This window comes from Danio rerio, chromosome 17, assembly GCF_052040795.2.
Source record: "Danio rerio strain M-AB ecotype USA chromosome 17, GRCz13ab, whole genome shotgun sequence".
Taxonomy (NCBI): domain Eukaryota; kingdom Metazoa; phylum Chordata; class Actinopteri; order Cypriniformes; family Danionidae; genus Danio; species Danio rerio.
Window position 1 is genome coordinate 26546083 of NC_141037.1, and position 23972 is coordinate 26570054.

The window sequence follows — 23972 nt, forward strand, 5'->3', positions numbered from 1 at the left end:
CTTCGGGTCCCACTGGACAGTTACCGCCCGCCTCAAGCTGGGCAGCCCCCAGTCAATTAGGTACTGCCCCGCCACAGTCTGCTTTCCTCATTGGGTGCATGGGGAATATGAGCACTTCGAACAGCAGACTGCAACCATCGCACCAGACAATAAAATAACACAGAGAAAGAGACCAGCTCTAAAACTGGGATGCTGGAATGTCCGTACAATGCTTACGGGCCTCTCCGAGGACTTACGGGGCATTGACGACTCACGAAAAACAGCTGTCATTAACAATGAACTACTGAGGCTAAACGTAGACATCGCCGCTCTACAGGAAACACGACTAGCAGACTCAGGAACTCTAAAAGAAAAAGACTACACCTTCTACTGGCAGGGAAGGGCCCCAGACGAGCCCAGACAGCATGGCGTGGCTTTTGCTGTGAAGAACAACTTACTGAGCATGGTAGAACCAGGCAGAAATGGTACAGAACGACTTCTTACCCTCCGCCTCAACACCACCACAGGCCCTCTCACTCTTGTCAGCGTGTACGCTCCAACTCTGAACGCAACACTGGAAACTAAAGATAAGTTTTATGGGAACCTAACATCTGTCATTAACAACATCCCTGATAAGGAACAACTTGTACTTCTGGGCGATTTCAATGCCAGAGTGGGTGCAAACCACGAATCATGGCCCTCGTGCCTAGGCAAATTTGGCATTGGAAAAATGAACGAGAACGGCCAACGCCTGCTCGAGCTTTGCGCTTTTCACAACCTGTGCATCGCCAACTCATACTTCCAGACCAAGCCCCAGCATAAAGTCTCCTGGCGGCATCCGCGGTCAAAACACTGGCACCAGCTGGACCTCATCTTAGTTCGCCGCTCAGCTATCAACTGCGTCCTGCACGTACGCTCTTATCACAGTGCTGATTGCGACACAGACCACTCCTTAGTGTGCTGCAAGATCAGGTTAAACCCAAAAAGGTTTCACCGTTTAAGGAAACAAGGGAATCCTCGCATCAACGTCAGCAGGATGTCGCAGCCTGATCTGATGCAGAAATTTGCAGAAACCCTTGTGAAAGAACTTGACACCGCACAGACAGGTGATTCTGCCCTGGAAATGTGGGAATCACTACGAAACACAATGCAACGCACTGCCCTGGCAACTTTTGGAAAGAGGACCACAAAGACGCATGACTGGTTTGAAGCAAAGGCCTCTACGATGATCCCATGCATAGAAGCCAAGCGTGCGGCCCTGACAGAATACAAGCGGTCACCAACTCAGAAGAACCTTCAAATTCTCAGATCAACTAGGAGCAAGGCTCAACACATTGCCAGATATTGCGCAAACGAGTATTGGCAAGAGCTCAGCAACGACATCCAGAAAGCAGCCATAGCGGGGAACATAAGAGGCATGTACGACGGCATTAAGAAAGCGCTAGGCCCCACCCAGTGCAAAACGGCACCCCTTAAGTCATCTACTGGGGAAATAATCTCCGACAAGCAACAACAGATGGAGAGATGGGTGGAACACTACTCCGACCTCTACTCTAGACAGAACACGGTGTCCTCCGCAGCACTAGACGTCATTAAATGCCTGCCAACCATGGAAGAACTTGACGAGGAGCCAACAGCAGAAGAGCTCAGAAAGGCTATCGATAAACTGGCCTCAGGCAAAGCCCCTGGCAGCGACGGGATTCCTCCAGACTTGCTGAAACAGTGCAAGGATTCCCTACTGCACCCTCTTCACAAAGCCCTCTGTCAGTGTTGGAAAGAAGGGGCCGTACCGCAGGATATGAGGGATGCTAAGATCATCACCCTCTACAAAAATAAGGGTGAGAGAAGTGATTGCAACAACTACAGAGGCATCTCCCTTCTTAGCATCGTTGGAAAAGTATTTGCTAAGGTCATCTTGGCCCGACTGCAGAAGCTGGCTGAACGTGTTTACCCGGAGTCACAGTGTGGTTTTCGCGCCGAACGGTCAACGGTAGACATGATTTTCTCCCTCAGACAACTGCAGGAGAAGTGTAGAGAACAGCAGATGCCCCTATACATCTCCTTTATTGACCTCACCAAAGCCTTTGACCTGGTCAGTAGAGACGGACTTTTTAAAATCCTCCCCAAGATTGGCTGCCCACCAAAACTGCAGAGTTTGATTGAATCTTTCCACACAGATATGAAGGGAACAATCCAGTTCAACGGCAGTTGCTCTGAGCCTTTCAGTATAAGCAGTGGCGTCAAGCAAGGCTGCGTTCTTGCCCCCACACTGTTCGGAATTTTCTTTGCCCTGCTCCTAAGGCATGCCTTTGGTTCAGCAACGGAAGGAATCTACCTCCGCACCAGGTCAGATGGCAAGCTATTTTATCTTTCTCGCCTGAAAGCCAAGACAAAGGTACGCGAGACACTGATTAGAGACATGCTTTTTGCTGACGACGCTGCAGTCACCACACACACCCAGGAAGAACTACAGTCGCTGATGACCCGTTTTTCCATGGCCTGCAAAGACTTTGGGCTGACCATCAGTTTGAAAAAAACAAATGTCTTGAGCCAGGACACTGCCACTCCACCAACCATCACAGTAGATGATTACCAGCTCGATGTCGTCCACCAGTTCACGTACTTGGGCTCCACCATCACCGATAACCTCTCCCTGGATGCTGAACTTGACAGAAGGATCGGGAAGGCAGCCTCTACTCTAGCCCGCCTGACAACCCGAGTGTGGACAAACCATAGGCTGACAACTGCAACAAAGATGGCAGTGTACAATGCTTGCGTCATCAGCACTCTGCTGTATGGGAGTGAGACATGGACCACCTATGCAAGACAGGAGAGGAGACTGAACACCTTCCACCTAAGAGGTCTGCGTCGCATTCTGGGCATTACCTGGCAGGACAAAGTCTCCAACGTCAAAGTCTTGACTCGAGCCGGCCTTCCCAGCATGTATACCATGCTCCGACAACGTCGCCTGCGCTGGCTTGGCCATGTGTGCCGTATGGAGGATGGGAGAATCCCAAAGGATATCCTTTACGGAGAACTCTCATCTGGGAAGAGAACAACAGGACGCCCATTTCTGAGATTTAAAGATGTTGTGAAGAGGGACATGAAGGCCCTTGACATAAACACCAAGTCCTGGGAAGACCTCGCAGCAGACCGCCTGAAATGGAGGTCCACCCTGACCAAACAGCTCAAGTCAGGTGAGAAGAACATGATGCGTGCGTCAGAGGACAAGCGAGTTCACCGAAAGGTGCAGAGCGTCAGCCAGGGAGCCACCTATCAATGCGACTGCTGTGGTAAAAAATGCCTCTCCCGTATTGGTCTCTTCAGCCACCAACGACGCTGTCTTAGACAATCAGTCATGCCTCAATATAAGAGCTAGGATACGTCATCCATGGTCAACACTGACCGACGGAGGCCTACTAGTTAAAAAAAGAAACTGAATTTAAACATTAATTTTTTTTCTAGAGCAAACAGTAAGCACAAATCAAATGACCTAACCTTTCTGTAAACAAGTTCAGTTCAAAAGGGTTATTGCCAAATTAAGCAGCTTATTATACAAACATAAAAATAATAATTATATAAAAATACAGAACACTCAGCAAACTAACATGACTGTTTTTTTCCTGTCCTTGGCTTAGTCATGAATAGAGTGTTTTTTTTATTTATTTATTAATTTTCTACTGCTGTAAAATTTGCATATTTGTATTCATATATTTTCTGTATATTTTCTGTACTTTTATCTATAATGTTATTTTATCTATTTTATTATTATTATTATTTATTTGTTTATTTATTTTTTCCTTAATGCAAGAATATGTTTTTGTAATATGTTATTCAGAGAAAAAGATAATGTGAGCAAAGTGTGTTCTGCTGCTAGATTGAAGCAGTTGATGTCTAATGATTCTATGTATTTGGTGCTGTGGCTCTCTGACTAATATCCATCAATAAAAAAATTTAAATCTTGACTTTTCCACACCACACTATACCTTAAAAATGGTTATCGGCATATGCCTATTCACTGCCGTCCACTGGGATAGTAAGATGTCCATTGTATCCACACTTCAGAGTGTCAACTAGTGTACTATATAAAGTATGGAATTGTGCAAATTCACCTCAGGTCTGCGAAGTTTGTCATGCGTCAAGTTTGTTCACAAAAATCTAAATGCTAAATTTCTCTTTATTTAATTTCCTCTCTGATTTATTGCATTGTTGTTTTAATAATATTGTCTTTAAATAGTTATGCATGTGTAAATCACTTTTATTAGTCTGAGCGCTATGAATTGTCATTGAATGGATAGAATGGTGTAAAAGTTGTTAACAATTTTGTCAAGAGAGTTTCTAAAAGCATGAGAATGAGTTAATTTCGGAATTGCCATTTCGCATGAACTATTGCTTTCAGCATTGTGGTCATTTCTGTGTGGGTGACTTGTCTGTCTCAGTGTCTGACCGCTGTCTCTCTGCTCCTGTAGGTTTGCAGGATCTTCCCGTGATCATCAGCGTGTGTGTTACAGAAGAGCATGTTCAGCATGGACGTGGAGGATTTCCCCCCTCCTCCACCTGACCGTAAGCAGCGCCATCCTCAGCACACAGACGGTGTTTACTTTCACACTGTGGAAATGCAGATGTTAGTTTCTGGCACGAATGGAAGTTTTCATTTTCTTCAAAGCGGTTTAAAAACAGCAGGGGTTTTACTGTCCGGCGTCATGGTCATGTTGACTTTCAGTGTGTCGAATGCAGAGGAATATCATGCTTATAGGAGTCTGAAGGGTAGAGAGAAGAGAATGAGCAGTGTAAACACATTCCATGGCTCAGCCACTAAGGAGCGTGTGGGTTGAAGAGCGGAGGAACGCCAGAGCGAATGCAGGGGAGGACACAAAATAAGCCAGAAAACAGACGCTCTGTCTTGATGCAGAGACTTTGACAGATGAGAAAGATTAGGTCAACTGATTAAAGTAGGGCTATAATTAAAGGAAATTTCTCCCCAATTTTTTTAATTCTGCTGTTATTTACTCCCTTTTGATCTGCACTTCTTTGTACTGCTCTGTTCTCACTAGTTCTTTGAGATCATTTTTGTTGTCAAACTATCTGCATCCAAATTTGAATTCAATTGATTCACTCACTCACTTTACTTCAACATATTCCCAGTTTTATTATGGGTCGCAACGTATTCATATAAAAAATCTATTACACCAAAGAAAATATATTCTATTATCATTTACTCCATTCGTAGAATTAATTGGTGACCTTGTTCAGTGGAGAAGAGTAATAAATGAATGAAAATGTAAATAAGAAAAAAGAAAAAAAAGAAAGAAAAAGAAAAAGAGAAGTAAACAAGGATCTAAATGATTGTGACGATTATTGACCCCCAGATATAATTTCATATAAAAAAATATAATAACAAAAATAAAACAAAAAATAATAAACAAAAAAGGAAACAAATAATAATAATAATAATAACGATTAAAATAATAATATTAATACTAATAATAACCATAAGCCTGGTCATAATGCCACATGGGATGTCACACAGCAGTGAGGACTGTAAAAATGACCTGTCTCCAGTTTGCATTCCCATATATTCAAGCAGAGAACCTCAAATTTTCTAAAAGTCTTTGGCAGAACCCTTCCGACAATGTCTAATTTGTTCCAATTTTATGAAATGAAAAATGTCATTAATCCTCATGGAGTGAGTACTGTAGGTGGAGCAGATGACTTCCAATGTAACAGGAGGGACACAAAAGCCACAAAATCTGTTTTGTATTGTAAACAATGAACTGACAAAGGAAGTGTACCAAACCGTGCTGTTGTAGATACAGGTTAAATTGCTTGCCCAACAACTTGAGACATTGTCTAAAATATTTCTGACCAATAACCACGTAAAGTTGGGCAAAACCAAAACATATGTGCCAGTGTTGCAGAAGCCTGGCAACAACAGTCACAGAGAGGATCAACATTAGAGTTAATTTTTGAAAGCTTGACCTTAGTCCAATGAGAACCATGGAGTATTTTGCATTGTATCCAAATCCAACTATGTTTAGCACACACCGATGAGATGAAAATGTGAATATGAACAAATAAAATATTTGTAATTATTTATAAAGTCTTGTTTTAGTTTTTTTTTAAATGAGATTTTTATTAGTTTTTTTTCTTGATATAACATACAATACCATACAAATATATAAAATGTATAGAAGTTCTTCACAATTTATAAATTTATTAAGTTCGAAAATAAATAAATAATTCGACATCCAGTAACAAAAATACTAAAAACAATAGTAATAATAGTACAGAGCATAACAGGATAGATACGTTTATATTTCAAGTGAGGAAATGAAAATCTCCCACATATCTATTTCCTTGTAATCACCATTCAGTTTGGCCAACATTTTCTCACATGATACATTCTCAATCATGGATTCCATCCATAATTTAAGTGTAGGGCATTGATTATCTTTTTAAAACCTCAGTATTATATGTGCTGTGTAGTAATGCCCAAAATTATAAGGGTGAACTGATCATTTGTAACATGTGGAACCTCAGTTTTGTCACATAAGAGGCATTTCTTGGGTGAGAGAGGGATATTAAATCCCAAACATCTACCTAATTGTCTTAACACAGATTCCCACTTGTTTTTTTTTTCTAAATGTGACTGGTATATTATTATAACTTTAATTTACCTATAATTTGCTGACAAGAATGATAAATGGGGTAATACTTTTGCATATGCTGTTTTCTTTGTTTAATAGTTTTGTTTATTAGACCAAAACGATATACCGATAAACAAATTATGCACTGTTTGAATAAAACGTCTACCACTTGGCCAAACAGAACAACTCATTGGCCAGTGCTGATAAATAAAAACAATAATGCAGTGTATAAAGTAGCTTTGTGGGTGTAAAAAGTCTGTAAAGTTTCAAAGATTAAAGTGCACAATTAATCCTTTTATTCTCTACCAGTGGAAGAAGTGGTTCTGAACAGCCTGAAAGGAGTCATCAGTAATTCCAGTTTTACTTCCTACACAATGCTCCGTTTCATATCGCGAGCCTATGGTCTTCACAGAGTGCATATGAACGACATGTAGACCAATCAGACTAGAGTCAGCTTTCATAAAGAGACGGACTAATTTCCATATCAGTGCATCCCTAATAATAGGACACCTTATAAATGTTGCATATTTGTTTAGAAATCGTGTTAATAATCGTGTAATAAGAAAACGAGAGCCATTTGGGTTGATGTTAAAGTTTAAACTCAGTCACTCTTCATATTTTAAAGCATGAATATTCACCATCTCTCTTCTACACAACGATTTGGAAACTCGCACATGCTTTATCTCTCTCAAACTTCATTTATTAACGCAGAGAGCTGATAAAAAACACTTTCTGTTCGTGCCTCATTGACTTGTGCTTCAGATTAGCATTTTCCCATCATTCAGTTTAGTGAAAATGAAGAAAGCTAACTCCTCTGAATCCCTTTAACCCTGATTCCTTATCTAAAACTCTTCACCTTTGACCTTAGGCCCTGTACTCTCACACCAGGTGCTCAGTGTGGTACTGTAATGAATAGTGCTTGAGGGTCTAGAGTTTAAACTCAAGATCAAGCTTTAATGCTGTATGCCATATTTTTCTTTGTTGTAAATAGTTCTTTCGCATTACTGAATGTGATGTTAGTGGGTATGTTTTTTGTTTTTGCATGCCGACTGTCATGTGCAGCTTTCAGGCATGCAGGGACGGCGCTCCTGCCAGCTCACACTGAATAAAAATGACATTACATCTGTCAACAAGTGTAAGTGGTGGTAAACCAAACTACTTTAAGATGGTTCACACTGCAGATTCTGTTGTTGTTTAAAATTGTTGCTTGTCACATTGTACGACATGATCCAAGTGAGATGTTGGAGTTTAAGCATGTTGGTTTTTACAACAAGCTTTAGGGTTTTGATTCTCAATCCTGGTCCTCGCACATTTTGTAAGTTTATCTCAACACTTTTACACTATTTGTTTAATTCATTTCAACTAAAACATGAAGAGAGAGTGGGACATAGTGTGGCTCCTCCCCTTTTTAATAAACCACCAATAGCGTTTGGGTTTATCAACGCACTGGCAGTGAGAGAAGTTGAGCTCAAGCACATTAAATGTGCAGGGTCTTGAAGGGGCGGTGCATGTCAGATACTAGAGAGCATTTAATTATTTACAATTTGATGAAACTGAAATCCATTTAGGTGGAAGTGACAAACTACAAGCTTTACATGTTTTTATCAGTTTTATATTTTTAAATTGCGAATATTGCCACTGTTTTGGTGTGTACTAGCTTGTAGATATTCTAAATACTAGCAATACTTATACTAACATCTAAAAAACCTTTTGAATTTCATGGGATGTTTAAAGTGCATGAGACATGAGTTCATGCAAATCTGAAGATTATGGTTAAATATCCCTTCACATTTCTGTAATAAGCTGCAAACAGTTTAGTGAAAATCTTTGTTTTTAAATCAAATAATATTCAAGTTCAGGTTCCCGTGTGTATGGACTGTGGGGTAGAGAGCAGTAAACACTATGTAACTGTACGAACACAACCAAAAACGTCAAAGTAGTCGGAAGTCACTTATTTTCATTGGGAGCAACGGCGATAAGCAGCGAGGTGCGTCTTCGCCGTTGTGGGCATCGAGGCATGTTGAAATCAAGTCAACTTTATGGTAATGAGCTATGATACAATTCAGCGGCAACCAATCAAAATGTTGGAGTCCACCGCTTGAGAGGAGTCCAGAAAACACAGTCCTGTAAACTTTGGCTCCAACCACAGTTGTTCCCAAGGGTTTAATATTGCGGTCCAGTTATTTACATTGTTTTCTTACAGGGAAAAAAAAGTTACTTATGTATATTTTTCTTTTTAAAAAAAGAGGGAATCTCATGCTAGCTAACAACTTCAGAATATTTCAGACATATAGACATATATTGGATAAGTGGAGCAAAGCCACACCACACGCAACAACTTGATCTTTCATTGTGAAATGAATTTGATAAAAGGCGCTCAAAAAATTTTATGCGGGATTGTAAGTGATTTGCTGATATGCTGCAATGGCTCCTTTAAATAGGAGATCAATGTAGCGAATTTTGACACACTCTCTGCCGGAGATGTGAAGGCAGACAGCATTGTCGCCAGGGATGCCAGAGTAAACTTTATTGCTTTCTGTGTGAACGTACAGTAAGGAGCGTGTCAATCGGAAAACAGTTCCTTCATGGAGCTCTTTTCTAATGGGCTGGTTATCTAAATCAAGTGTGTTTAACAAGAGACATGCCAAATGTTCAAAGCGGGGAGTTGCTAGGTCCAGGATTGAGAACTGCAGTTGTATGGGATTAATAAACAAAATTCAGATGTTTTGTGTATTAAAAGGTTGGAGGGGAGGTGAATTTATTTATTTTATTAATTTATTTTTTTTTTTTATTTATTTTTGTGAAAGAACGCCACAAAAACAACTTTTACTTGAGTTAAAAATGCACTTATATTATTGTAACATTATTAGATGATTTTCATTTGAATGGAGTTTTTTTTAAGTATAAATGTTTATAAAGTTTAAAAAAAATAGCATCCTTGCGAAATAACGATACAATGACAGCCACAGTTAAACAAAAGACAAAAAAACAATACAAACAAACTAGAAGATATAGTTCAGCTCACATACACAAATAGGGCTTAAGGGTGCACATAAACATACATGGGAGTTCAGAAGGCCTGAAAAAATAAAAGAATATTAAAGTATTAGCAAGTATAAAACAATCAATTAAACCAACCATGACATTCTTAAATAAATCATCTTGTCAGAATAGAAGCAATATCAAAATCAATATATGCCAACAAAGGTTTACAAATTCGATGAAAAACTTCACTTTTATCATTTACAATACAGAGTTCAAGAATAGTTGGGTGCCACATCCTACAATCCCTCCGATCCTTTGTAAAAGTATACCTTTTCTTGCAATAAAAAAAGAAAATTGAAAGACCTCAGTTTGTATTCAAGGCATAATAGAATTGATTTTAAAATAAATCAATTCTAAAAAAAGAATGAATTTTAAAAATGTTGTTTGTTACTTTGGGGGAAAGAAGAATTTTTAGCATCGTTACTCTTCAGTGTCATAATTTTTCAGAAATCTTTCTAATGTGATTATTTCTCATCATCAATGTTGAAATCAGCGGCTTAATATTTTGTGGAAGCTGATTATTGATCAGTGGTTAGCATTGTCACCTCACAGCAAGAAGGTTGCTGGTTTAAGTCCCGGCTGGGTCAGTTGGCATTTCTGTGTGGAGTTTGCATGTTCTCCCAGTGTTCCCGTGGGTGTAGTATAAGTGAATTGGATGTACTGAATTTGCTGGCGTGTGCGTGCATGCGTGTGCATTTGCGTGTTTTCCAGTACTGAGTTGCGGTTGGAAGGCCATCTGCTGCGTAAAAAACATATTGCTGGTGTAGCTGGTGGTTCATTCCGCTGTGGCGACCTCTGATAAATCAGAGACAAAGTCGAAGGAAAATGAAAGAATGATAATTATTTTAGGATTTGTGATGAAATAGGATGTTTAAAAGAGCGATTGTTTGTTAATATTTTTTCTATTGCAAACTTTGTCACTTTAGTTTAATTCAGTTTCCTTTGCTTAATAATTATTTTTAAATACTTTTTTTAACGCTAATGTATAAAACAGTGTAATAAAACTTGGTCAACTCTTCAGCCCCCGAAGTAACATTTTAAAGAGGGCTTTATACTGATTTGTATTCTTTTCAACTTTTTTTTATTTCCTCTTAACATATTCACAATGTTCTTCTCATATGTATTCAACACAATGGTAAAGTAAAACTATTTGATCTGTATATCATGATAATAAATTAAATATTTATATTAATGTCCATGTGCATGTACTGTTCATATTTAACTTAAACACACAAGTTTATTGACCCACTGTTATATCATATGATAAAATAAATCTTCCTCCTCAATTTGTCTTGTGGCAAGACGTGCGCAGCTTGCTTTAAGTGGCTCTAAATGAGAAATCGGTCCGTCAGGGCTGGTTTTGGACTATGCCGCCTCAAGTGGGAGCCTGACTATGTTTGGAATTTGAGCTATTCCAGTGAGCAAACTCATACCAGTGCGCTGCGCTGGATTTATCCACTTTAAGAGATAACCGTTTCCGTCAGCTCAAACATGCTTTCCTGGGCAGAGGTCCAGTTTCACCACTTTTCTCATTATCCATGTGAAAGGAAAAACAAACATTATTTAGGACTCTGTGTAATGAATTTTAATGGTTTAGAGATGTTTCTGTTCGGGTGCACTCTCTCCTTTTGTAAATAAGCTGTCTGTAGAACTATGTTTAATTACTGTAGTGCAGTATAATGGCCACTGTGTGCTTCAGGCCCGTGAGGAGGCTGTGATTTGGACAGGGGTTTCTGAGCTGAATGGAGGAAAAGAGCTCTCACATTACTCACATTTCTAAAGAGTGAGTCACTGGGTCAAGAGAATCCATGAACTGCCAAGTGTTTGCTTCATAATAGCCTCACACCGTCCACTGCTCCCTGTCTGTGTCTTCTCTTATCCCCCGGGACATCCTTTTTCATCTTTCATCCATACCGTAAAGCCGCTTTTCAGTTTTTGATGATGTAGGGTGGAAAAAGAGACTAAGAGACTACTCGGTTCTCCTAAAAGGATTGAGTAATAAGCAAAAAAATAAGTTCACTTTTTATTTTAAGGTTCAATTATAAATTAACAAAGAATTAACTATGACTTTTGCTTCAATAAACCCCTAATTCACTGCTTATTGAAAGGTATGATTTAGGTATTAGGATTAGAGATGTAAAATAAGATCATGAAGAATATGTACTAGTAAACAGCCAATATTTTAATATTATGCCTGCTAATAAACAGGTTGTTAATTGTGAGAATTGGTCCCTATACTAGTATTATTAATAATATATTTATTTAATTCTGTCATTAACTTCATACTTTATATTGTTCCAAACCTGGCTTCATCTTAAACAAAAGGACAAGTTTGTAAGTATTAGTGTGACTTTGTGAGCATTGAAATTATGCAGTAACTGTGAGCTTAAAAGCATAGTTTACCACTAAAATAACTGTCCTGCTTTCATTTACTCACCTTGTAGTGATCTGTGTCGTAATGACGTCGACAAATTTTGTTTGGTAAAAACAGGAACAAAACCAACAGGAACCAACCAACAGTATCTAAGGTTTTCACTAAAATTACTAAGTACATGCATGAAAGCGAAAGATTGACTGACGCTGTGACACTTTACCTGATAAATTCAAAAGACCCAAGAGTCATTAGATAGAGACAAGATGAATTAAATATCACTTTTAACAACTATAGTGAGACACGATCTGGCGGTACATACTTGATGAACTGTTCGACGTGCACTGCTCTCCGGGGTTTTGTGCTCAAAGCACCGGCTGCTGACTGCCTGGAGCTCAGACGTGCCCGTGTGCTCACGTGATGTGCATTTTCAGCAGTATAGTGTGGATGGAGAGCTGTTCAGAAATACTAAGTGAAACACCACTGTAGATGTGGATCGTTTTCATTTTAAAATGCCATTTTAAAACTAAGGGACCTAAGTATATATTTTTTGCGAGCGAGTTGCTGCTGTGACTTTGTCGGGGCGGAGGATTGCGATGTCCGCTTAGCATTGTGAGGTCTATCGGCCAATGGCGGACGCCAATGGCGGACGATGGCATTGTCTATCGACCAAACCCTAGTTCCACCCTATTCCTTCATGTTGTCCTTACACAAATCGATTAAGTTGACTTAATAATTTTCACAAATTTAAGTGGACTAAACATAAAAAATTGAGATGTCCCCAAAAAGAACCCAAAAATTGTTGATTCAGATTATTTTAAATAAGTAGTTTGAACAAGTAGCAAAAATAATTTTTTGAGTGTGCATTATGTGGATTTAAAGAGATTTAATAAATGTTCATTTTCACGTTTCAGTGGGAAAAATTAAAAACAAGGTACAACATTAGTGACTAAATGAAGATACCATGATTTTCTTTTTGTTGTGAATTTGTTTTAATGTAGCGTCAAAGGTCTGTTGTGTAATAGCAGCATGTATTGAACAAACCAGGCTACAGGAGTATGACCTGTTTGATCAGAGCGTTTAACTTTTTGTCTTTTCCTCTCTCTTTTGTTCTCTGGTCCCAGTAGGCATGTTTCCTCTTCAGTTCTTCAGCCCTGTGGAAAATAAGCAGTGTGCAGTTTTGACCCAATTTCCTTTCAGCACAAGTGTGCTTCCTGTACCCCAGTGTCTCTCTTTTTCTTATCTCCCTCTCTCACTCGCTATCTTTTCTGTTCCCTCTTCTTTTACAACTTGGTGACATGTGGAACTCTGACTTTGAGATCTGGTTTGAGCAGAGCGTTCTTGTACACACCCTAAAATTAGAGTTTACTCTTTAAAATCTGAACATGTGTCTGTTTGAACCTCGGGTGGGCAGAGAGGAGGGTGGCAACAAACCTCAAACACACAATCTTTACTCGCAGTCTATTCTGGGCCATTTTTAACTTATCGTTTGTCAACTTTAGTGGCAGTCTTTGAGTAGAAATATGCTAAATTAAAGGGCTTTCTGTTCCGTCTATGCTTGGCTAGATTTTAGTATGTATAGGACATTTTAAGTTTCTCTGTTTTCTGTAAATCATAGTAAAATGTTGTTCTAGTTATTGTTTTTAAGCTTAAATGAAGTAACTTAAACATAAATAACTCTAATGTATTGTGGTGAAAAATATGTAATATTAGGGATGTCCAGATCCAATCACATGATTGGAAATCAGACCTGATCAAAAGCGGATGTTACCTCCCAATTAGGACTCGATTATATAGGGTGTATGTATATATCTCATTATTTTTTAACACATCTATAGTTATGCGGTGGCACAGAGTTGGACCTCTTTCTTGACTTCACACAGAAACAATGTCAAGGCATGACATTGCTTTGTTGAAGAGACACTATTGGTTAAATGCCGGTCGAGTAGAACATGGAAGCAGCTTGAAGCAGAAATCACAAGCATGTCTGTGTTGTTGCTAGATCAGATATGGTTGCGTCTGGAAGTTCACGAAAATTATTTATATTATTTATTACATTTTCCATTATTGTATTTTATTAACATCTACCCCCACCCACCCTAACCCTAAACCCAACCGTCACAGTAATGTAAAAACAGTAGTTATTCCAAGTATTATTTATATTTTCTATTAAATTACCCAATAAATTGTATTTTTTAACATCTACCCCTACCCTAACTGTAAACCCAACCATTGCAGTACTGTAAAAATATGAATTATTGTTATACAGTGTCATAAAAATGCTGCTATATTGAAGTGCGTATATCACACTTCTGGCCGGCTACGTATCCTCGTATATCTGCAGTTTGGAGGTATTATAAAGTTGATGATGACAACATTGCCATTGCACACATTGTGAGATATGTAGACTTGGCATTGCAAGAGGTGGAAAGGAAAAGGCTACATTTAACACACCAAACCTGATTAGACATCTCAAAAACAAATGTAGAACCTCGATTTTAAAATGTCGTCTTGCCACTACTTCACCGAGAAAGCTCTGCCAGCCCTTAGTAAGAAGATTTCGGACAACACCTTGCCCTTTTATAAGATGCACCCCATGTTTCATTCACCACAGACATATGGAGTTCATCCATAGCTCCCATGTCTCTACTAAGCCTTTATGTATTATAGAAGTGTCGGATTGGGTTTCAGTTTTGGTAGATTCGACTCAGACTCTTGACTCCAGGGCAAAAAACCTGATCAGGACATCCCTATATAATATACATTAAAATATTTTTAGGAAAAATATTTAATGTTTAATATTTCTAGATAGTTAGGCTATTTTCATACACTGTAAAAATGAATTTAAAATGAATAATAATAAAATATTAAATAAATAAATGTAATTAAACAGAAATATATTTGAATGTATTGTGGTGAATATTATATAATACACATACAAATATTTTTAGAAATAATATTTAATGTTTACAGTTTCTAGAAAATCTTGCTGACTCAATTTTTTTTTGTTCAATCAAACGTTTCTTGTCATCCCAACTTGCATCAATCAAACTGACTAAAATATTAAGTTAATCTTTGTATAACTTACATTTTTTTTGTTGAAACCTGATTAGCTTATTAGAATAAGTTAAAGCAACAAAAAAAAATTGTTGTTTTGACTTTTGATGATTTAAATATTTTACAGTGTAATCAGTGTTTAACATAAGACTGCATCAATGAAATAATTTAACAAAAGCCATTAACTTCTTTCTTCTTTCGCTTTGTAGTGTTGGATGACGAAGATGAAGGTGAACGATTTGAGTTTGATGACAGTGGTGATGAAGCCCCCGAGGCAGATCGGCCTCCACCTGAACCTGAGGGAATCTCCGTTCCTCCACCCTGCTCTTCCTCAGTCAGAGACGCACCCGTGAATGAGGCAAGTCCAAACCCAGAGCACACATTCAACGCAGAGGCAGATTTGCCCCCTCCGCCTCAGGACTTCCCCGCTAATAACAGGCCTCTAGCTGAAGCGCTGTTCAAACAGTCTGATCTCCCTCCTCTTCCTCCTCCTCCTCCCACTGAACTTTGTCCCGGTGCAGCAGAGGGCCGGAAAATAGACCTCAATCCACCAGCAGAGGGCACTGATGTTCACAGAATGCAAGACGGTGAGTTTACAGTGAGCACTGAAGTGGGATAAAGGGATAGTCAAATTTTGTCATAATTTGTTCCAAACATTTATGAGTTTTTTTCTTTCTGTTGAGCTCAGAATATGATAATTTGAAGGAAGTTTGAAAGTGGAAGAAAACAGATCAGTAGTATTTTTTTCTACAAGGGAAGTCAATGGGACACCGGTGTCCAACATTATTCAAAATATGTTCCTTTGTGTTTGTCAAAAAAAAAAAAAACATTTGTAAAACTTTGGATCCCTTTAAGTGCAACAAGATCTGTGTTTGGTAAAAAGGATCATGTGTTATTTATATATTAATTTATTATTATTGATTTAGATCTTTTGTATATGCTTTCATTTAATAATATGGAGCTCGTTTACTCTACACTTTTACAAGAGATACTAAAGATGAGCATCAAATATGCAGTGAATTAAAAAAAAAATGATCTTCTTTTCACCAATATTTGGATTTCAAAGGAGAATTTAAGTAACAATACAGAGAACTGGCAATATCACAGTTTACCATAAAGCATTTTAAGATCCAATTTTGCTTTCTAAAGACAAATCACAAGATCCTCAGTATTTTCATGCTATTGACTGCACTTTTTTAAAATTGAAAGGGAAAAACAACCCATAATTCTGTGTGCATATCAATTCAATATTATAGTTAGAAATTAATAGAAACCTTTATGAAATGGAAGAAGGTCACTGGTTTGAGCCTCGGCTGGGTCAGTTGGCGTTTCTGTGTGGAGTTTGCATGTTCTCTCTGTGTTCATGTGGGTTTCCCCCACAAGTCCAAAAAAACATGTGGTATAGGTGAATTGGGTAGGTTAAATTGTCCGTAGTGTATGAGTGTGTACGGATGTTTCCCAGTGATGGGTTGCAGCTGGAAGGGCATCCGCTGCATAAAACATATGCTAGGTAAGTTGGCAGTTCATTCTGCTGTGGTCACCCCAGATTAATTAAGGGACTAAGCCGAAAAGGAAATGAATGAATAAATTGATGAAATTAAAATTATTATACTGTAAAACATGTTAATTAAACATTTCCTATATTTATTTCCAGTGTTAGCATGTTGTTGTTTTTTTTATATAAGCTTATTAAAGCTTTCGACTTGATTTATGTTACAACAAATCTGGATGTTAATTTACTCTGAGCTGAACAAAGTGATTTAGTTGATGTTTTTATTGAAATTTAGTTTAAAGCTGTGTATTTATTTAGAATGACATGCACTGTTTAGAAATCATCCTGCAAATTAACAGAAAAAGCAATGGCAAATCATTTTTTACTTTTGTATTAAAATATGTATGTGATCATTTTACAAAACAGTCAATATAGGTCTCTTTGTTAAACTTCTTAACATCAAAAGTTGTCAGCGCAGAAATGAAAGACCCACAATGGTGTTAAAAGTGTAAATAAACAATTTCAAAATACAGGAAAATGTGCTAGTTTTAATTGGTCAAGTGTTTTAATACTGTGTGAAAATTATAATTGGTAAAATTTTACAATAAGGTTGTATCAGTTAATGATGGTTAATGAATTTACTAACATGAACAAACAATGAATACATTTATTACAGTATTATTCATGTTAATTGACATTAGTTAATGAAAATACAGTTGTTCATTGTTAGTTCATGTTAACTCACAGTGCATTAACTAACGTTAACAAGCATGGATTTGGATTTTAATAATGCATTTGTAAATGTTAAACTGATTAATTAATGCTGTACAAGTCTTACTCATACTCGCATAGTTCATGTTAGTAGTAATAAGTAATAAAGTAATATAGTGAAATACATTAATGAAAATTTATTGTAAAGTATGGCCTTATCATTTCACCTACAACAGCTTTGCATATAACTGCTTGGAAATCAAATCTGCAGTCTTTTTGGTGGCATTCGCTTGCTTTTTTTTCTGAAATGGTTTCTGAGGTTGCATCTGTCTTTTTATCTCTCTCAGTCTACCCTCTTCTCTTATCTCTAACCCTAAATAAAGTTTTGAATATGACTTCTTTCTTTCAGGAATTCCTCCCACATATATTGCATAAGATCAGAATAGCTGAATTTAACTCTAAACAAACAACAACACATGAGATTTATGTGTAAGACGATACAGTTTTCCTACAGGGCCCGTATTGTCTCAGGCATTTTTGGATAAGTCACTGTACTTTCTGATCACTAGAAAACAAAGGTGCCAGTGTGGTTTGCTCCTCCAAGCCCAAAGTGAGCCCCTACTCTGTGATCGACATCGGCCCCATCCAACAGCAGCTGCCATCTGAGCAGAGCGGTCCGCCCTCCTCTCCCTCAGCCAATCAGATTGAAGGAGTTGTTCAGGAGGTGTCCGGTAGCCCAGGGTTGTCCTCTGGGTATTCAGTGCCAGTGCCCTGTGGTTATGCAACGCCTTCAAATGTGCCAGTGATCCCACCAACCTACACCACCCCAGTTCTCATCCGCCACTTCTCTATGGATGAAGATGGTAAAGAGAGGCATTTTCCCCGTCTCTTTCTATTTTATTTATTTGTTTTTTGGGATAGGGCTTTACCATAGCTATACATATTCCCTCTCTTTGTGATTTTTCTTCTTTCATGCTCTCCTGCTTTTGTTTTTCTGATGTTTTGCCATGAGGAAGTTGGGGGTAAATTTAGCTGTGGCTTTGGCTGTGATGAGGTTTCCGTTTTTTTGTTTTGTTTTTTTTGTGCAAAGTGTAATAGCAGCCTGATTGTTATCCAAAGTGTCAAAAGTATACCATACAACATTTTTAGCTTTTTTTTATAATTGATAGCTTGATTTTAAATGTTATTTTAAACTGTCACTATCATTAAAGCAACATACTAAAACCATAAATACACTCACCGGCCACTTTATTAGGTACACCTTACTAGTACCAGGTTGGACCCCCTTTTGCCTTCAGAACTGTCTTAATCCTTTATGGCATAGATTCATCAAGGTACTAGAAATATTCCTTAGAGATTTTGGTCCATATTGACATGACAGCATCACCTGGTTGCTGCAGATTTGTTGGCTGCACATCCATGATGCGAATCTCTTGTTCAACCACATCCCAAAGGTGCTCTATTATATACAGATTGAGTTCTTGTGACTTTGAAGGCCATTTGAATACAGTGTACTCAAGAAACCAGTCTGAGATGATTTGCGCTTTAGGACATAGCGCGTTATCCTGCTAGAAGTATCCATAAGAAGATGGGTACATTGTGGTCATAAAAAGATGGTCATGGTTAGCAATAATACCCAGGTAGGCTGTGGCATTGACACGATGCTCAGTTGGTACTAACGAGTCCAAAACGTGCCAAGAAAATATCCCTAGCACCATTACACCACCACCGCCAGCCTGAACTGTTGATACAAGGCAGGATGGATCCATGCATTCATGTTGTTTACGCCAAATTCTGACCCTACCATCTGAATGCTGCAGCAGAAATAGAGACTCCTCAGACCAGGCAACATTTTTCCAATCTTCTATTGTCAAATTTTGGTGAGCCTGTGTGAACTGTAGCCTCGTTTTTCTTGTTCTTAGCTGACAGGAGTGGCTCCTGGTGTGGTCTTCTGCTGCCCATCCACCTTAAGGTTGGACATATTGTGCGTACATTAAATTCTGTCTAAATGCATTTAGCTGCTGGCATGTGATTGGCTGATTAGAAATTAGCTTTAACGATCAGTTTGTCAGGTGTACCTAATAAAGTGGCCGATGAGTGTAAATACCAAATGCTAAAAAGTATGAAAATTGTCAAGCAAGTATTAAACAAATCCGATATTTTAGATTTGTCCAAAGTAGCATTGCTATTATTCTTATATATAAATTTGTTTTATATTTTTATAAAAATATAGAACAACAATGTCTGAGTTTGTCAAATAGAAAAAGGAAAGAAAAAAATGTACAACTTTTTATGTGCACATACACAGGCATATTTATGGCTGTATTTATATTATTATTTAGTAAATCAATTTAAAGAGTGTTAAAATGAATTGTGCTTGTGTATATCATTTATTTCTTGTGTATGTGCACATGAAAAATCATTAACTTGTGCACACTTTAGTAGTCTGGTAATAGATTAAAATAACCATTTCTTTATTTTTGTTTGTAGCAGTTTAAGATGCAAAGAAGTATTAATAGCAATATTAATGAACAAAATGATACAAAATGATAATAATATTTGTTGCTTATTTAATATGCAAGGTGACACGATGGCTCAGTGGTTAGCACTGTCGCCTCACAGCCAGTAGGTCGCTATTTCGAGTACCGGCTCAGTTGGCATTTCTGTGTGGAGTTTACATGTTCTCCCAGTGTTGGCGTGGGTTTCCTCTGGGTGCTCCAGGTTCCCCGACAGTCCAAAGACATACGCAATAGGTGAATTGAATAAACTAAATTGGCCGTAGTGTATGTTTGTGCATATGTGAGTCTATGGGTGTTTCCCAGTACTGGGTTGCAGCTGAAAGGGCATCTTCTGTGTAAAACATATGCTGGATAAGTTGGTGGTTCATTCCAATGTGGTGACCCCTGATGAATAAAGGGACTAAGCCAAAGGAAAATTAATGAATTAATTTAATATACAAGTTCCATTCACAATTATAATTTTAGTCATTTAAGCTCAGTGTCTAACAGGTACAAAGTTTTTACAGTTATAAAAACATTTTTCTAGAATACCACATTACTGTCTCTGTGTGGTGCAATGGCATTAAAACCCTGATCTAAATAAGTCTAAACTCAGCTTTATGCAGTTTATTATTATTTATTTATTTAATCATTTAACCTATTTGAATGTGTTTACATGGCATTTTAAGTAATGCATGGTCTCTCTTGATGTGTCCTGCAGTAACTGTTGTTGGAGCAGTAAATACTCCTGTGGACAGGTGAGTGATGTACACATATGTACAGTACTGCTTTACTTCTGATATCTATTACTTTTGTAAAAAATCCTTGTACTGCAGTGATTTTCTTTTTTCTGCACTTATGTGTGTGTGCTTTGATTTTGCAATATTATGTCAGAAATACTTCACTTCTTGTGGTTATAATATTTGAATAGCAAAATGCAAACAATCAAGGATATTTTAAGGGAATTGTTTATAATTATTGCTATTGGTTTGTCCAGTGTTTTTAGTGAAGAGTGTCCGGTCATCAAAGAGGAAGACGCTCTTACTAAGTGGGTTTCAGACCCAGCAAACACAGCCTGGATGGAGAGTAAGTTGTTCACATTTTGCTAGCCTGATATAATGTGAATGGAAGAAGTCTTGTTTGCCTCGTTCAGCTGTTTCCTCTTTCTGGGGAGAATCTCAGACATTTCCTTCCTTCTCAGCTCAGGGTTTTTCATTAGCAAGCACTGTACACTCACAGTCTTTGCGTCTTTGTTTAGTTAAGACATGATATTTTGGATGATGTGCATTTGTTTGCTTGGTTGTGTTTGTTTTAGGTCCAGATGAAGTGATTTATGATGATGTACCAAGAGAAAACTCTGGATCCACAACAGGTATTTTAAACAGATTCTTATTCATAGTCTTACCAATTTATTTATTTTTTGACTATCTAGTTTTCTTTACTTTTCTCTGTGATGGAGAGAGAGCTCATAAATGTTTCCTTAAGTAATTCATCAGAATTTTTAATGAATTCAATGAATAAATGGAGTCGATCCATTCAAATAAAGAGTTGTTCATTGCTGCATGAATCAGTTGCTTATATTAATAAATGTCTCAAAGACTTGCTCAATATATATTTACTGCCACCTGTTGGCAATTTAAGTTTTTTATTTAGAGGATTGTTTCATACGACAAATATGAAATGATTATGAACATAATATTAAAAAACAAAGTCTTAGTTAACCAAAAATGTACATAATCATTAACTTCACTTTGTCATTTTAACTCCTTACATTCAAAATGGTTATAATTTCTTTCTTTTGGTGAACGGACCTAACAATATTTTGAAGAATGTTGGTGACCAAGCCGTTTAGGAGCTGCTAAATAGTCATTAATCTGTTAATTTATCATTTAGGAGCTGCTAAATAGTCAATAATCTGTTAATTTATCATTTAGGAGCTGCTAACTAGTCAATAGTCTGTAAATTCATCATTTAGGAGGTGCTAAATAGTCAATAGTCTGTAAATTTATCATTTGAAGGCTGCTAAATTGTCAATAGTCTGTTAATTTATGTTTTACTAGCTGTTACTGTAAGTAGTCAATAGTCTGAATGTATCTAAACAGTGAAATATGTAGATGTACTGTAACTATAAGCGATGAAAAACCACAGCATTGTAACAGTGTTATGTGTATTAAATTGTATGTTGAATCCAAATATTTCTTTCTAAAGCTAATTTTTATGTGTATTTTTATACAGAAATGTCTTTAAAACTGTCTATCAAACTTAACATGCAACTAATCATGTGCGTCAAGTATGTACAGTTGTAGGCAAAATTATCGGCCCAGTATTTCCTATTATATTTCAATATTATGTGCCCCCTTTAATATTACTTACTTTTTGATGGGCTTCATAACAAACCACTGTTATACAGTGACTTGCCTGATTAACCTAGCTCGCTTGGTTAACCTAATTTACCTAGTCAAGCCTTTAAATTGCACTTGAAGTTGAATACTAGTATTTTGTAAAATATTACGTACTGTAATCATGGCAAAGACCAAACAAATTAGCTTTAAAAATTAGCTATTTGTTGTGTTTAAAAATGTGAGGAGGAAAAACTTGTTAAATAAATTGTTAAATAATTCAAAGTTCACAGAAAGGCTAATAATTCTGCCTTTAACAGTATGTTGTGAGAATACTCCTCATGTGACTGGACATTGTTTGATTGCACAATAAAGATGCCTCTTACTTTGAAATGAAAACTGAGAGTAAAATATGCCTTCTCTGCAATAAAAATGTGTCATGTGACCGACAGCTCTGTTGCTGCTGGATGTAATCGTGACCGTCTTAGTCTAATGTAAGCACTGTGTTGCTGTCAGACCCAGATGAGATGATCTATGATGACGTTGAGTTCGGGGAGGAGGGTGGCAGCAGCTCGCTGGACAATGGCTGGAGCTCGAGCGAATTTGAGAGCTATGAGGAAAACAGTGACGTAGAGAACGGACATGGAGAAAACGGCCTCCCGGACGCCTTCGTCAGGGGCCGTGCACCCAGCAAGAAAACACATGTGTGTATTTGCAGCACTGCTAATCCTCTTTGTCTTTCACTGTTTTGTTTTTTCTCTCTGTGTCTAATATACACTATCTGTCAAAAGTTTGGGATCAGTACGATTTTTGTATGCTTTTAAAAGAAGCATGATTATTGTGTTTGTTGGATCAGAAAACGCTAAACATTGTAAAACTGTGATAATATTATGCTGCGTTGAACATCTGAGATGTAGAAGTTTAGATGCGTGAGTGTAGTCTCAACAGATGTCTGGATCTTTGGTTTTGCACATTTGCTCATGCTAGTATTTGGAAACGGTGAGAAAAGACTTTAATCTGCACGTAATTACTTCAGTTTTATTTGTGTATGTAGGCCCTGATTTAGTTGATGAGGTTTATTTGAGTGTGTGAGTGTGTTTAATGTTTGGCCAGGGAGTTGGTTTATTTTTGAACTGACTGAACAGATTTAGTGTAGATAATTTTGAAGCTTTTGTCGAAAGGGAGATTTGTGGGAATTTGAAAGAGTGTGTTTGTGTGTGTTGTTCACATATATGTTTGGTATAATATTCATAAATGGGTTATTTAAATTTTTTTCAAGGTTTAAAAAATAATTTTAATTATAAATCTAATATTCTTTTATACATTTTATTTATTTTTAATATTATTATTTAATTGTATTAATAATAATAATAATAATAATTTCTGAAACTAAATATTTTTGTTTTATTTATTTATTCTTAATATATGTACAGTTTAAAATGGCATAAAATAATAAATAATATACATACACATGTCCTTATTTGCAATAATGTAGATGTAACTAGATGTAGACTACTGCGTTATAAATGGCTTTTTAGAACATACATTACCCCAGTAAAGCTAAATAAATTTAATCCAATTATTCCTGACTGGTGTACAAAATGCAGAGAAGAAAGCGGTACACTCCATCATTGTATGTGGAATTGTTAAGAGATGCAGAAATTCTGGAAGGAGACTTTTTGTTTGATTTGTCAATTAACAGAGGAAAATAATCCTCTCTATTTCAAACTGTGTTTATTTCATATTTACCCAAGTTTGGTTTTGCATACAAAGAAGCACAAACTAATAGATTTTAGTTTGCTGCAGGCCAAACGTGTCATTGCATTAACATAT

The 23972-nt window shown here is 37.2% G+C and overlaps 1 protein-coding gene across 6 annotated transcripts in view; it reads left to right on the forward strand.

Annotated features, from left to right (window-relative positions):
- The window catches only part of arhgef10 (Rho guanine nucleotide exchange factor 10), an 87463-nt gene that overhangs the window by 15755 nt on the left and 47736 nt on the right, over nt 1-23972 (forward strand). For 4 of the 6 annotated variants that reach the window (XM_087290527.1, XM_087290528.1, XM_087290529.1 and 1 more), the window contains exons 2-8: nt 4449-4542; nt 15309-15686; nt 17872-18165; nt 20522-20558; nt 20798-20886; nt 21116-21172; nt 22656-22843. In XM_087290527.1, the coding sequence (XP_087146653.1) occupies nt 4497-4542; nt 15309-15686; nt 17872-18165; nt 20522-20558; nt 20798-20886; nt 21116-21172; nt 22656-22843 (1089 nt within the window). In that variant the 5' untranslated portion in view covers nt 4449-4496. Of the gene's footprint in view, nt 1-4448; nt 4543-15308; nt 15687-17871; nt 18166-20521; nt 20559-20797; nt 20887-21115; nt 21173-22655; nt 22844-23972 lie in introns of those variants that run through there. The other 2 variants (XM_087290531.1, XM_087290532.1) reach the window with 1 other exon arrangement.